Source organism: Octopus sinensis, linkage group LG4 (assembly GCF_006345805.1).
Source record: "Octopus sinensis linkage group LG4, ASM634580v1, whole genome shotgun sequence".
NCBI classification, from domain to species: domain Eukaryota; kingdom Metazoa; phylum Mollusca; class Cephalopoda; order Octopoda; family Octopodidae; genus Octopus; species Octopus sinensis.
In genome coordinates, this window is record NC_043000.1 from 16,325,964 (window position 1) to 16,342,674 (window position 16,711).

Below are 16,711 nucleotides of genomic sequence, written 5' to 3' on the forward strand. Positions count from 1 at the left end.
CAACCCAATAACATTAGCGAAGATGCTGAAATAGTGTTTGATAATAATTTACAATGTAAAAATGTTGCATTCGAAGCTTTTGAATTGAATTGAGCAGCAGAGGAACAAACCTTTTAACAGAGTACCAACATTAGTTTTAGAAGGCTTTCGTCAGACTACTGAATTGCAGAGGTTTCTTATGGCGGAAATTTCTGTTATGTCAACACCAACATCAAAATAAAAATCAAATGGAAATTGTAGTTAAGACACCTGTGCTGGTGACACATAAAAAGCACCGTCTGAACGTGGCAGATGCCAGCGCCACCTGACTGGCGTTCGTGTCGGTGACACGTAAAAGCACCTACCGATCCTGGCTGTTTGCCAGCCTCCTCTGGCCCTGTGCCGGTGGCATGTAAAAAACATCCACTACACTCTTGGAGTGGTTGGCGTTAGGAAGGGCATCCAGCTGTAGAAACACTGCCAGGTCAGACTGGAGCCTGGTGTAGCTGTCATGGCTTACCAGACCCCGGTCGAACCGTCCAACCCATGCTAGCATAGAAAACGGACGTTAAATGATGATGATGATGAATTAATGCATTCTCAGCAAGTGATTGAATCTGTGAATCTTATTGAGAAAAAACTGGCACCTGCTTGTGGTCTTTTTATAGACCCTCCTAGTAGGATTAATATGACTGATATTCCATTTGAATCTCAACCTGCAGTGAAGTTGCATAAGTGATTCGTTCATGCTACCCTTACATTGTGACTAAAAGTTTTGTTAGTCTTCTGGGATGGAAGCACTCCAGCGGTTACGAGAAGGAGGGTTCCGGTTGATCCGATCAACGGAACAGCCTGCTCATGAAATTAGGGATCACCACCATCCCTGCCGGAGCCTCGTGGAGCTTTTAGGTGTTTTCGCTCAATAAACACTCACAACGCCCGGTCTGGGAATTGAAACCGCAAATCCGCTGCCCTAACCACTGGGCCATTGCACCTCTACGTGTTAGTCTTCTACAGCTAGCTTGAAAGATCATTTTTGCGCAAGATGAAAAAATATTCTTACAAACTGAACATGCTGAACACTTTACTCAAAAATTATTTTATTTCTCATTTTAGAAAAAAGATTATAACATGATATTTTAGTTTCAACAACTGAAAAGATTTTAAAACAACAGTTCAGTTATTCATGTTTTTGTTTTTCTCATAAACATTTAACTGGAGATTAAGAATGATTGTTCATAACAGAATATGACTGAATGCTTTATGATTATTATCACACTGAGCATTAATTACACCATTGCTCAGAAGAGAGTCAATGAATTATAATAGAATTAGCAGGCATAAAAATTATAGCATGAAGCTAGTCTAACAACATTTCTCACACAAACTGACAACTCTCATATCAGCCGAAATTGTTGTATAAAAAAATGATTTTTCATTTTCCGGGATTTCATTTATCTTTTTGTTGAATCAGCATATTTAATATTAGATTTAATTTCTGTGAGACTGGTGGAAAAGAAGCTTGACAAAAATATTACAAATCTTCATTTAGTTATCTACTTGTTTGCAATATCCTTTCTCCATTCATCTGTCATTAACAATGTTTTATTAGTAGGGCCGGGGTTTAGGCTTAATCATGAAGCAACACCTTTGAGTTAGCAAAGGCAATTAAAAAAATAAAATATAAATTCTATTAACAGAAGAAAAAGAAAAACAGTTTTTCTCACCAAAAACTAAAAAAATCTTTGTTGTTTAAAAAAAAAGCTAATTAAAATGTAAATAAAACTGGGAGATACATCAAGAATGAAATTAAGAAGAAATGATTATCCAGTATCTAATTTAACCTAAAACCAAGTTGGGGTGGGGGGTAACAGCATTGATCTTTTATTTAGCTAGCATAGATTTTTCGGTTTAGATTAGCTTCAGCTTTAGAAACAGCAGCAGGGATGTTGTCTCGTGTACGGCTATGATACTTGAAAAATAGTTGTGGACAGTCATGTTCACCGTAGGCAATTTTGTCACATTCCATCAGGAAATCGTAGTTGATTTTATCACTGACCACTGAATCATTTTTGTAGTCTTCATGGTTGGTAACAAACTGTCTTGTCCACTGGGCCATTGTCAAGAGCTCCCCTGTTTAATATCAGAAACATAAAAGCATTTATAATTCTGTACATTTTGTTTGTTAAACATTTCCAAAAAAGATGGAAATGACAAGAAAATTATTCATATAAGTCACTTGTCTTACCTCTTTTTTTTTTTTCTAAAACATTTACAAGACATTGAAAGTTCACTGATTAGATGTAAATTAATATATATATATATATATATTATAATATAAAATGGGACAAGAATGCAAAACATCCAAAAGACGGTACAAAAAACACGGACGGGTCATTCGAAGCCTTTAATCTTCAGTCAAGAACTGGATCATCCTCGCAATTTCGACTGATTAATCTTGAGATTGCTCCAATCTGGCCAGCCCCAAGGAAAAACTAAGCTAAGAGCATTAGATTCCTTGGAAAAAAGCTACGAATGTATACGAAACAAGGACAGAAAAACGGCCGATGTTAAATATATATCATCATCATCATCATCACCATTTAGCGTCCGCTTTCCATGCTAGCATGGGTTGGACGGTTCAACTGGGGTCTGTGAAGCCAGAAGGCTGCATCAGGCCAGTCTTATCTGGCAGTGTTTCTACAGCTGGATGCCCTTCCTAACGCCAACCATTCCGTGAGTGTAGTGGGTGCTTTTTACGTGCCAGACGGAGCTGGCAAACGGCCACGAACGGATGGTGCTTTTACATGCCATTGGCACGGGGGCCAGGCAAGGCTGGCAACGGACATGAACGGATGGTGTTTTTACGTGCCACCGGCACGGGGGCCAGGCAAGGCTGGCAACGGACACGAACAGATGGTGCTTTTTACGTGCCACCGGCACGTGTATGTATATATATATATAAGTCTAGTTGTAGTATAGACCTAGTCTTTAGTTACAAGTGTTTGTGAAGGAAGATGCTGTCACAATATTCTAAGAAAAAAATAAAAACCAATTTTAAACCAGAGTTGGGAGGAAGATTTTGTATTCATTCTCAAAGATGAAGACTCTTGGTGTCTTATTTACCATGTGTTGCTTAGTCATTACAAAGCCAGTAACTTGAAAACCCACTCTCTAAGAAGCAAATAAATAAATTTTTCATATGATTACCCAAATCAGAATTGAGGAAATCAAATTTCAGAACAAAGAGTTTTTACAAAGATAGACATTGTCAAGGAACTTCAATCACTTGTCCAATCTGATTAGGAAAGTAAATACAGTGCATGATATTGAAATAAAAGACTATAAACTGGAGGAACATTGGTTACAAGGAGTGATTCATATTTCCTAGCCAGTTGAGATGGCCTACAAAAGTTCAGGCCTGGCTTCACCTTGTAAATCTTTCCATAGCTGGTATGGGTCAATGATGGTTGTCATCATTTGCCGTAAAAATAGAACTGATTAAGGAGAATCTGGGTCTAAAGATGATCCACAAATCCTAGTCTTAAAGTAAGTTCTGGAAACAAGTTCCAAAAATAAAACAGAAAAACCCCGAGCTGAAGAAAACTCACATGTGGTTCATCTTAATTTTCATTCCAAAAGAATGTTCTATAGCTCAGTGGTTTGAAATGAAAGAAGTTCTTTGCCTCCAAGAGCAAGAACTGGTATCAGTGTAGAATAATAATAATAAAAACTGGCAGAAAGGTGGCTTCAGACAGTGGAACTTGATGGCCTCTAGTCTGAATGCCAGACTACTTTTGTTGTAACTTGAATAAAGCAAATAAATTACCAAAATATTGCAAACCTTTTAACTCAACACAATATTATGTTAGTTTAAGTCAAAACAAGGGTTGTAACTATGTTAATTATTAACTAAACACATTGCATAATATATATATATAATGGAAATTGTAGTTAAGACACCTGTGCCGGTGACACGTAAAAAGCACCGTCTGAACGTGGCAGATGCCAGCGCCACCTGACTGGCGTTCGTGTTGGTGACACGTAAAAGCACCTACCGATCCTGGCTGTTTTCCAGCCTCCTCTGGCCCTGTGCCGGTGGCATATAAAAAACATCCACTACACTCTTGGAGTGGTTGGCGTTAGGAAGGGCATCCAGCTGTAGAAACACTGCCAGGTCAGACTGGAGCCTGGTGCAGCTTTCATGGCTTACCAGACCCCGGTCGAACCGTCCGACCCATGCTAGCATGGAAAATGGACGTTAAATGATGATGATGATGTGTGTATATGTGTCATCATCAGCATTTTAACGTTCACTTTTCCATGCTTGTAACGGTCAGACGATGTTTACTGAGGCAGATTTTCCTATGGACAGATGCCTTCCTTGTCACCAGCCTTCAACTGCTTCCAAACAAGGTAATATTTCCCCATAGCCAAACATGTTTTCACAGAGAACTAGAAATGAATGGCCAATCACACACACACCAAGGCTAAGTAGTCAGGTATTGGACAACTGATTCCTTGACTACGAATTCAAACCGTTTTGTTGTGACTTTGTCTTTGGGCAAGTTACATAACTCTTGATAAAGTTTAGCTAAAAGAAACTCTATTCTAGCTTCAAGGATGAGTGTTTAGCGATAGGAAGAGCATTCAAATGCAAAAACAAAGGCTATATTACTGTATTTATTTTGAGATGCTCTGTGTTTCTTTTAATTACTTTAAATATAATAAGTTATCATTCAGCTAGTGTTAAGAACATAAATTGTGACAAAGGTTTGGTGGAAGATTTTAGTTCAAATCTTTTGAAAACAAGCCATTTGTACTCAGAGCCAGGGCCGGCTTCAGCCGGGTTGGTAACAAAAGGGTTAAGGGGTCGCTGGATTTGGAGTCAGTAAAACTATACTGACTCTGACTCACAATGTCTTTATATGTCTTGCAAACAACTTGCACATGCAAGTGCAACCAGTCAAAAACTCTGCATACCGGAAGCCAGCAAGTGTATGGGGTCATCAGGAGAGAATGCGCGCCGTTTTGGGGCCTACCTCTCGACGGCATCAATGCACACTGATATGAGGCCCCGCTTGCTAGATCAGCTGGTTATCAAATAAAGCTCATTATTCTAGACATCACTCATCAGCTAGCCTTCTCCACTGTAGTTTGGATATCGGTCATGGTGGTATTGACTTTATGATGAGTTAGGCCTAACGATAACAACAGTCGTCTCACACTGTGTCCAACGAACCCTCTACATCCGACTTTAATATAAACCAGTTATAACACACAGGCCTACTCAAAGTACAAGCATAGGTATATGCTTTATGAGATATGTAGACCACAATCACTTGATTACATAAAGAGGAGTTGGAGTCGAAGTTTTTGTTTCGACCCCACAGCCCTGATATTCACAAGCAAATAGGCACAGCATTCAAGTGTGAAAAGGAAAACCCTACTCATAAAGAAGTACAGCATTCAAGTGTAAAAACAAAAACCCTACTCTTTACTCTTTTACTCGTTTCAGTCAGTTGACTGCGGCCATGCTGGAGCACTGCCTTTAGTCGAGCAACTCGACCCCGGGACATATTCTTTGTAAGCCCAGTACTTATTCTATCAGTCTCTTTTTGCTGAACCGCTAAGTAACGGGGACATAAACACACCAGCATCGGTTGTCAAGCAATGCTAGGGGGACAAACATACACGCACACATATATATATATACATATATACGACGGGCTTCTTTCAGTTTCCGTCTACCAAATCCACTCACAAGGCTTTGGTCGGCCCGAGGCTATAGTAGAAGACACTTGCCCAAGGTGCCACGCAGTGGGACTGAACCCGGAACCATGTGGTTGGTAAACAAGCTACTTACCACACAGCCACTCCTGCGCCTACTAACACAGAAGGCGACATAGTATTCAATCGTGTGTAAAACAAGTAAGAAAATGAACTAAAATATGACATATTTTGATGAGACAAATATCAGTGTTACAACTGATCCTGCGTGGGATGGTAGAGAATAAAGTGTGTCGACAGTTTGGATCACATGGATACAATGATATTCCAAATGTGGCCAATACATAAATAAAACAATCAAAGCAGTTTTGCACAGGTTACTATTTTACTTGTTTCAGTCATTTGACTGTGGCCATGCTGGAGCACCACCTTTAGTCGAGCAAATCGACTCCAGGACTTATTCTTTGTAAGCCTAGTACTTATTTTATTGGTCTCTTTTGCCAAACCACTAAGTTATGGGGACGTAAACACACCAGCATCGGTTGTCAAGCGATGGTGGTGGGACAACACAGACATAGAAACATAGATATACAATGTGCTTCTTTCAGTTTCCGTCTACAAAATCCACTCACAAGGCTTTGGTCGGCCCGAAGCTACAGTAGAAGACACTTGGCCAAGGTGCTACGCAGTGGGACTGAACCCAGAACCATGTGGTTCGTAAGCAAGCTACTTACCACACAGCCACTCCTGCGCCTTATAACATATCCTGTGCCATTATAATATATTTAAAGAAAAATGAAAATAAAAAGAAAGCAATTCACCTGAAGCTCTTTTGGATATTAATTTCAAATACTGTAATACAGTGCACCGGGTATCAACATCACATTCAATGTAATCTAAATATTTGTTGACCATAGGAACTAAACCAGGGAAATCCTCCTGTAAAAGAAATCATTTTATTTGAAAGATGATAAATTTATATACACATAAAAGATATCCCAAAAAATGTACACGCACTTTAACCCTTTCAATACCTATTTCTTTACTACCCACAAGGGGCTAAACACAGAGGAGACAAACAAGGACAGACAGATGGATTAAGTCGATTATATCGACCCCAGTGCGTAACTGGTACTTATTTAATCGACCCCGAAAGGATGAAAGGCAAAGTCGACCTTGGTGGAATTTGAACTCAGAACGTAACGGCAGACGAAATACCACTAAGCATTTCGCCTGGCGTGCTAACAATTCTGCCAGCTCGCCACCTTCTTCACGTTAATATTGCTTGAGCATAGATGACATTTGTTTCAACATGTGAAGACCAGTGAAATAAAAACAAGTAAAGGTTGGTGACTACATGCCTTAAGCTGCAAATCTCGGATGGGGTGGTCATGGCTAGCTAAAAAACCACACACAAATAAGTAATTCAAAGTCCTCTGGTAAGTCCTTTAGCATATTACTTAATTTTCCTTGCAGTTCTTGTAGCAATACATATTTAGGATTTCAGATTTTGGGGCTGACCTAACATATCATAGATCATCATCGTTAACATCTTCCTTCCATGCTAGCATGGGTTGGACGGCTTGACAAGGTGGCGAGCTGGCAAAAACATTAGCACTCCGGGCGAAATGCTTAGCGGGAATTCGCCTGCCGCTACGTTCTAAGTTCAAATTCCGCCGAGGTCGACTTTGCCTTTCATCCTTTCAGGGTCGATAAATTAAGTATAATCGACTTAATCCATGTGTCTGTTCTTGTTTGTCCCCTCTGTGTTTAGCCCCTTGTGGATAATAAAGAAATAGGTTTGACAGGAGCTGGCCAGACAGGAGGCAGCAACCAACTTCAGTTTCTGTTTTGGCATGGTTTTTATGGCTGGATGCCCTTCCTACCACCAACCACTTCATCAAGTGGGCTGAGTGCTTTTTACATGGCACTCACACAAGCAAGGACAGTTTTGGTGTAGCTTATACAGCTGGATGCTCTTCCAAATGCCAACCACTTCACAGTGTGGACTGGGTGCTTTTTCAGTAGCACCTAAACTGGCAAGATCACCAAGTAACTTTATAAAACAAGGAATCTTTGAGAGGGGAAGGGGCATTGGAGGAGGTGATTTTGTGTCAGATGATGAAAGATTAGAGATGTTTGTGATATTAAAATGTTGTAAAAGTTAGAATCTTACTTTTCCATTAATGATTTCATTTATTGTCATCAAGGTGTATTTTTCATCAATCCGTTCACAACAACCAACACATTCTGCAGCCTCAGGTGGTGAGTTGACTGTTAAGAAGTGATTACAAATATTAAGCAACAGATATTATTGATATTAAAGCCAAAGCGAAACAAGAAATTTTCATAAATTAATGATGACCTATAGGAGGAAGAGAATACCCTCCATCAGACATTTGCCATATTCTGAACGCCTTACTTCCCTGGGCATGGATATATTGAAACTTCGACGTCTGGCAGCTGACTTGGCCGACACCCATAAAATTATTAACCATTTTACTAACAATAACTCTGAGTACCTTTTCAAACCCCACCTCTCTAACACCCGTGGATATATTTACAAAGAAAGAAAACAGCACAGCTCCCATGACTTTTGGAAACATTTTTTCACGCTGAGAGTTGCTGAAGTATGGAACAAACTGCCGGCATCAGTTGTTAGTTGTCAGAGCACTGCATCCTTCAAAACTTCCGTGCTTCCTGAGATTTTTCAACACTACACTTGATTTTCTCTCCTCCATACACACGCAAGCATGTATCTGACTCATACACTGTTCACTTTCCAGACATTTGTACATTACTGCATATACTTTATACACACTTTTGACAAGTTGTGGTGCACCTGAGCACTGTATACAATAATTTCATTATTATTATTAAGATATTTGAATATCATTATCATTCAATGTCTGTTTTCCATGCTGGCATCAATTGGACAGTTTGACAAGATCAAATAAGCTGTGGAGCTGCATCAGGCTTGAGAGTCAAGTAGATGCTTTTCCTAGTGCCGACCATTTAACAGAGTGTAGAGGGTACTTTTTTGGGGGACACCAACACTACTGAAGAAGTAAAAGTGTGGCAAGGGTCACAAAGCAAAACATTGCCATCTTCTTTGGGTCTCATATAGCCTATGTACTGGAGCAAGTAATTGATAATATGTTGTTGCACAATAGGTTGGTGTCAGTAGAGAAGGAGTATCAAACTGGTATGTGGAGGCACATGGCCTAGTAGTTAGAGCAGCGGACTCACAGTCGAGGGATCGCGGGTTCGAATCTCAGACCGGGCAATGTGTGTGTTTATGAGCAAAAAAACCTAAGCTCCACACGGCTCCAGCAGAAGGTAATGGTGAACCTCTGCTGACTCTTTCGCCACAACTTTCTCTCACTCTTTCCTCCTGCCTCTTGCAGCTCACCTGCAATGGACTGGCATCCCATCCAGGTGGGGAACCTATATGCCAATGAAACTGTGAAACCGGCCCTTATGAGCCAGGCGTGGCTCGAGAAGGAACAAACAAAAACTGGTATAAGTATTTGAATAAACCTCCAATGTTTAGAATACACTATAAAAGTTTATATGCCTATCTTGATTTACATAAGTTATTAGTGTAATGCACTGGGAAAATACAACACAACGTTAAAGACATAATCTCATTAAGAAAGAGTTAAAACAGATTATTAGATTTTTTGTTTTCCTTTTAAATTTGACTGAAAAATTTGGAAGTTTATGTTAATATCATACATCAATTATCTTTTATTGAGGTAAAAGCCTTCCACCCTGCTCCTGTTCTTGAGATTACATTATCCACGTCTCAACACATATTCTTCATTTTGTGCCTCAAGAAGATGTATTCCTTTAGCATCCCAATTTTATTGCTTCCCACCTCTGTCTGATTTTGTGCTATGAAGAGGGAAGAACATCATTGATTGGCTATGACACAAAAGCACCACGAAGAGGTCCATGCAAGGACTTTCATTATGAGAGCATATCTAAAATGAAGTGATTCGAGAATGAAGCAGGGTGAACGACGTCATTGCAGAATACCAAAAGTGCAAGTTCTGCAGGGCCAGACATGTCACAAGGTTCAGAGACAACAAGTGGACCCATGAAATTGCCAAGTGGTACACAAGAGTTTGGAAAGAGATACTGATGTGGAGGACACCCCAAGTGAGAGAAGTGGGCTGTTCCACCACAAGTAAATAGTGGACAGGCACAACGAGTGGACGGCGAGGTACACCATTCAGGCCAGATGGAAAAAAAAAATCAAGAAGGAATTGGAAGTGCATTGTGACCAGTGATGTATAACATCTGATAGTCTGGTTGATAGATGCTGTTATTAATTATATAAACAAAGGATACAAAATTATTTTTTAACCTACCAGTTAGGATATCTTTCCTAAAATAGAACTTTCCCAAGCGTGCAGCATTGTTCTGTTGAGCAGTTACCATATTTTCATCAACCTACCATAAGAAAAATAAGATAAAAATCTACAAAAGAAGCAAAACTATCAAATTGTATACAACTTACTGGAAGACCACATGCATCTAAGAAGGGCTCTGTGGATTTAGAAGTTGATGGCTTGCGTTCTAACTATCAAAGTTAGTTACACTTACTTCAAGTTTATGTCAAATGATGTTGTTTTAATTCAAGGAAAGAAATACAGGTTGACGTCATCATCATCGTCATCGTTTAACCCTTTCATTACCAACCTGGCTGAAACCGGCTCTAACTCTGAGTAAAAATGTCTTGTTTTCAAAAGTTCTGAATTAAAATCTTCCGCCAAACCTTAGTCACAATTTATGCTCTTAACACTAGCTGAATGATAACTAAGTTATTTCATTAAATTCTTGGTTATATTTAAAATTAATTGAAAGAAACACAGAGCATCCCAAAATAAATACAGTAATGAATGGGTTAATGTTTGTTTTCTATGGGTCAGACAATTTGATAGGAACTGTTAAGCCAGAAGACTGTGCTGAGCTCCAATGTCTGTTTTGGCAGGGTTTCTAAGGCTGGATGCCCTTAATAGCAGCAACAGATAGTAATTATAAGATGAATCAAGGTATGTCTGTTTGGTTAAGAAATTCACCTTAAAACCATGTGGTTTCGGGTTCAATTCTGCTGTGGCACTTTGGCACTAGTGTTTTCTACCGAAGCATCAGGAGTGAATTTGATAGATGGAAACTGTGCAGGAGCCGTGCGCGCATGCATGAATGTGAGTGTCTGTGTGTATTTGCATCTTGGCATCATGTGTTGGTTTTAAACAAGCATCATCATCACAGAGGTGATGTAGTTTTTTTCCAGTCTTCCATGACAAGTGTGTTTGGTCATGAGGAAAATATTTTTTTTTACTGCCTACAAGGGGCTAAACATAGAGGGGACAAACAAGGACAGACAAAGAGATTAAGTTGATTACATTGACCCCAGTGCGAAACTGGTACTTTATTTATCGACCCTGAAAGGATGAAAGGCAAAGTCGACCTCGGTGGAATCTGAACTCAGAACGTAATGACAGACGAAATATGGCTACGCATTTCGCCCATCATGCTAACGTTTCTGCCAATATTACGTTGCATGGAAAGGGGATGCAGCCATAGAAAATCTGCCTCAGTGAATTCATTCTGAGCCATGTAAGCATGGAAAAGTGGGTGTAGAATGATGATAATGGCCATTATGATGATAACGATGACAATGATATTCAGGTAGCTTACCTTTGATATAGGAATTAATAAGTTCAGCTTGAAAGTTAAAATAGCTCGAGTAACGAGAACAATAAATACAACATAGGCTGCGTTTTCAAAGTCGGATAACTGAATCTGCAAAAAAAAAAAAGAAAGCAAAGACCAATGAATAACATCTGTAATAAGAGAGAGAGAGAGGAGATGAGTAACAAAAGTCACAATGACAAACAGAGGTGACAGAGAATGCGATGACATATATGAGATGGATGACAAGAAGAAAATGAAACTGCTCCACTACAAAGGTAAAATAATGCACTCGTCAATGGTACAACACATAAGTGAAGTAAAATTAGGAAAGTGCTATTTCAACCATTTTACCTATTTCTTTACTGCTCACAAGGGGCTACACACAGAGGGGACAAACAAGGACAGACAAACGGATTTAGTCGATTATATCGACCCCAGTGCGTAACTGGCACTTATTTAATCGACCCCGAAAGGATGAAAGGCAAAGTTGACCTCGGCAGAATTTGAACTCAGAACGTAGCGACAAACGAAATACCTATTTCTTTACTGCCCACAAGGGGCTACACACAGAGGAGACAAACAAGGAGAGACAAACGGATTTAGTCGATTATATCGACTCCAGTGCGTAACTGGTACTTATTTAATCGACCCCGAAAGGATGAAAAGCAAAGTCGACCTCGGCAGAATTTGAACTCAGAACGTAGCGGCAGACGAAATACTGCTAAGCATTTCGCCTGGTGTGCTAACGTTTCTGCCAGCTCGCCGCCTTCATACCATTACTTCAACCATTTTACCATTACTTCTATTGCTTTCAAACAAACAAGCAGTTAATAAGAGCAACTGTTTTCTAATACAACCGTATCCCTCGTTAGGCTGCAATTGTGCAGGGAAAATTCTGACAGCTAATGAAATGAATCTGATCACTTAGCATTCAAACCAACCATATGTGGCCCAAATGTTCTCCCTCTTTAATGGACAAACTGACCAGATCAGGCCTCTCACACCTACGCTACAATGTCATTCCAAAACTATACAATTATGCTATTGAAATCTCAAAGCTACAAGATAACATGATTTGTTCAAAACAATATGAATAAATAAGCATTACATTTAACAGAGAAATCTGATCATTGACAGAGCGGCTAACCGGCTTCTGTGCCAGTGGCACATAAAAGGCACCATTTGAGTGTGATCGTTACCAGCATCACCTTACTGGCACTTGAGCCCCATGCTAGTAGGGTGCTAAGAGCACCATCCAAGCGTGATCATTGCCAGAGCGGATAACTGGCTTCCGTGTCAGTGGCACGTAAAAGGCACCATTCAAGCATGATCGTTACCAGCGTCGCCTTACTTGCACCTGTGCCGGTGGCATGTGTGCGAGGTTGTTGCCAGTACTACCTGACTGGCTCCCGTGCCGGTGGCACGTAAAAGCAACCACTACTCTTGGAGTGGTTGGCGTTAGGAAGGGCATCCAGCTGTAGAAACGCTGCCATATCAAGATTGGAGCCTGGTGCAGCCATCTGGTTCACCAGCCCTCAATTAAATCATCCAACCCATGCTAGTATGGAAAGCGGACGTTAAATGATGATGATGATATGATGAAATGGTTAAAGTGAATGTAACATTTTTGCATGTTACTAAATGGCTCTTCTGCAATGTAATGGCTTTGGTCTCAATACTTGTTCTTAAGGTCTCTTGTTAGACAAGTACAACTCTGAAAACAAACAGAAGTCATTTTCAAATTATTCATCTGGTGTTTAAGGTGGCAAGCTGGCAGAATCATGAGTAAGCCAGGATAAATGCCTAGTAGCAATTTGTCTGTCTTTACATTGTGAGTTCAAATGACATCAGGTTCAATTTGCTTTTCATCCTTTCAGGATCAATAAATTAACCAGGATCCCAGTTGCACACTGGGATCAGTCTATTTGATTTAGCTAACCTTGTGCCAAAATTTAAGGCCAAATTATTCATTGGCTGATGTACAATCTCAATGGCAATCTTAAATTTTCTTTACTAAAAATGTTAATTTTCCATCTTCAATTCGCTTAAATATAAAGCATAGACATATGGCCGTGTGGTTAAGAAGTTTGCTTCCCAATCATGTGGTTTCAGTTTCAGTCCCACTATGTGACACCTTGGGCAACTGTCTTCTATCATAATCCTGGACCAACCAGAGCCTTGCGAGTGGATTTAGTACACAGAAACTGAAAAAAAAGGCTTGCCATAAACACACACACACACATGTATATATCATATAAATATATGTGTGCATATACATATATATCATCATCATTTAATGTCCACTTTCCATGCTGGCATGGGCTGGACTGTTTGACTAAGGACTGGCAAGCCAGAAGGCTGCACCAGGCTCCAATCTGATCTGGCAAGGTTTCTACAGATGGATGTCCTTCCTAATGCCAACCACTCCTAGAGTGTAATGGGTGCTTTTTATGTGCCACTGGCATGGGGCCCAGTCAGGCGGCACTGGCATCGACCACGCTGAAATGGTGCTTTTTATGTGGCACCAGCACAGGAGCCGCATTTACTCATATAAAAGTTATGATGTTTGAGTAGTGATGTTGTTGGCACTTCTGTCAATAAATCGCCCATTCACTTCATACCTCTGAAGCCAAGAGAAATAAAGATGTCCCTTATTTGAAAAACAGGTAAGGGTTACTGATAGGAAGGGCATCTGGCTGTAAAAAACAATGCCTCAATAGTATATTTGGCTAACCTAAGCTAGCATGGGAAAAAGAGATGTAAAAACAAATAAGAGATTTTAAAACGTTCAGAGAATATCATTCTCTTCAGCAAGAGGCCAAAATTTCATACCATGACATTAGTGCTCACCGAAGTATAAATCAGTTACTTCACTGATTAGAAAGAGTGGGATCTTTTCGGTTTGAACGGCAGTTTTTTCTAGCGGTGTCATATGAAATTGTCACCCATAATTATGACCCTAGTATCAATCTATTGCATTTCAACCTGTTTTAGGGTTAGGATTAGAATTAGGGTTAGGGGTGGGGGGAAGGGTATCTTTTTTTCTTCAGAAATGTAAATAAACCCAATCTGTTTTTTAAACGAGGGACATTTTCATACGGCACAGAATGTTTTCACCTCAATAGATGTCATTGATTGGTTGAGATTGCAGAAACTGAAGAAAAACACCAACAAATATCTTACAAACTATAGAATTTTCTCAATAAAGCCAAGAGAAAAAGATGTTTTATAAACACATTCTACCAGTGTACGAAGTTTAAAAGTGTTTAGTTACATAGAAATTATTTTAAAAAACTGCCGGTCAAACCGAAAAGATCCGAAAGAGTGATTCTATCTTACCTCCATTGGTCTGAATTCAACTCTCCAACCAATATTGGAACCTGGTGGGGGAGGTTTAAATCTTAATGACTGCCAATTTGTTGATTGGATATTCTACAAAGAAAAAAGAAAAACATATGCGATATTTAAATAAAAAATTATATGGTTTGAACTACGAATTGAAATTACAACATGTGGATGGTTAAAAACCTTGTCATTCATTATTGTATTTGCATAAAAACAGTGGAGGCGCAATGGCCCAGTGGTTAGGGCAGCGGACTCGCGGTCATAGGATCGCGGTTTCGATTCCCAGACCGGGCGTTGTGAGTGTTTATTGAGCGAAAACACCTAAAGCTCCACGAGGTTCCGGCAGGGGATGGTGGTGAACCCTGCTGTACTCTTTCACCACAACTTTCTCTCACTCTTACTTCCTGTTTCTGTTGTACCTGTATTTCAAGGGGCCGGCCTTGTCACTTTCTGTGTCACGCTGAATATCCCCGAGAACTACGTTAAGGGTACACGTGTCTGTGGAGTGCTCAGCCACTTACACATTAATTTCACAAGCAGGCTGTTCCGTTGATTCGGATCAACCGGAACCCTCATCGTCGTAACCGACGGAGTGCTTCCTCCTCCCTGCATAAAAACAGGAAGCTAAGCTACATTCAGTATTTAGGATTTTTCCGAGGAATTCTTGTTGCCGGATTGAAACGTTACTTCTTCATCACTTTTCAAGAATAACACAGTACATGCAATTATGAACCATGTTACACTTCTCATAAACTGTATGTATGTATTTGTGTGTCTGTGTTTATCCCCCTTGACAACCAATGTTGGTGTGTTTACATCCCTGCAACTTAACAGTTCGGCAAAAGAGACCGATAGAGTAAGTACTAGGCTTACAAAGAATAAGTCCTGGGGTCAGTTTGTTTGAATAAAGGCGATGCTCCAGCATGGCCACAGTCAAATGACTGAAACAAGTAAGAGAATATAAGAATACATAGTGTGTGTGTGTGTATATATATATATATATATATATGACATTTGAACCCATTAATCCAAACATGTTTTTTCTCTCCATTTTCTTTCCTCATTATTTTTCCGTCAAAGAGCTTAAGCTCAAAACATCAAAGATTTTCCATTTTTCCTGACCATCAAACTAATAACACTTAGTTTATTGTTCCTTCACTTGTTTTGTCTCTGTCTTTTATTTTTTGTACATTTGAATCATCGGGACATCGGGACCCCCTTTGGTCACGACACTGACCATGGGACTGCACCTAGAAAGTTACCCTCCTAGTCACAAGTCTGGGCAAGGTGGTTTATGGAAGACCAGCAGTCACCCATGCATACCGGCCTCCCCTCTCCACGCTACCAGTGTTATCCAAGGGAAAGGCAAAGGCCGATACAGCTTGGCACCCGTGACGTCGCAACTCATTTCTACAGCTGAGTGAACTGGAGCAACGTGAAATAAAGTGTCTTGCTCAAGAACACGCAGCCCGGTCCAGGATTCGAGCTCACAACCTCACGATCGTAAGCTCGACGCTCTAACCACTGAGCCACGTGCCTTCATTTTGAATCATATATATATATTAAAAGGTGCCTTCCCAGATTCTAGAAAAACTCATTTGAGAAAATCCACATGGTAATGACCTAGCCAACTTACTCGACTATAATCTCCAATGTAACTAACTGGTCATCTAAGGTCCTCATAAACCAATGATACAGCTAAATACAAATGAAACTTACCTCAAAATGGTCCGTATCAGTACTATCATTCTGGTTAATCTTTTCTTCAAACAAGGAGATAGGGTCCCGAATGAACAGATGGGCAATATGCTGAGAGAGCAAATCATCAATACCTGATAAATATAATATTATTTTACATTCACTTATTTGTGGTCCAGAAATTAAAACTCCAAAATACAATGTCAATTGACCATTTGACTAAGTTACACGAATTTCCTAACTACTAAACAAC

The 16,711-nt window shown here is 39.9% G+C and overlaps 1 protein-coding gene across 1 annotated transcript in view; it reads right to left on the reverse strand.

Annotated features, from left to right (window-relative positions):
* Positions 1-1,121: 1,121 nt before the first annotated feature.
* Positions 1,122-16,711, reverse strand: part of LOC115210718 (glutamate--cysteine ligase catalytic subunit) — a 103,240-nt gene continuing 87,650 nt past the window's right edge. The window contains exons 10-16 of the mRNA XM_029779420.2: positions 16,480-16,592; positions 14,755-14,847; positions 11,419-11,523; positions 10,086-10,167; positions 7,886-7,983; positions 6,531-6,648; positions 1,122-2,112 (exon numbers count right to left, since the gene is read on the reverse strand). Of these exons, the coding sequence (XP_029635280.1) occupies positions 1,868-2,112; positions 6,531-6,648; positions 7,886-7,983; positions 10,086-10,167; positions 11,419-11,523; positions 14,755-14,847; positions 16,480-16,592 (854 nt within the window). The 3' untranslated portion in view covers positions 1,122-1,867. The remainder of the gene's footprint in view (positions 2,113-6,530; positions 6,649-7,885; positions 7,984-10,085; positions 10,168-11,418; positions 11,524-14,754; positions 14,848-16,479; positions 16,593-16,711) is intronic.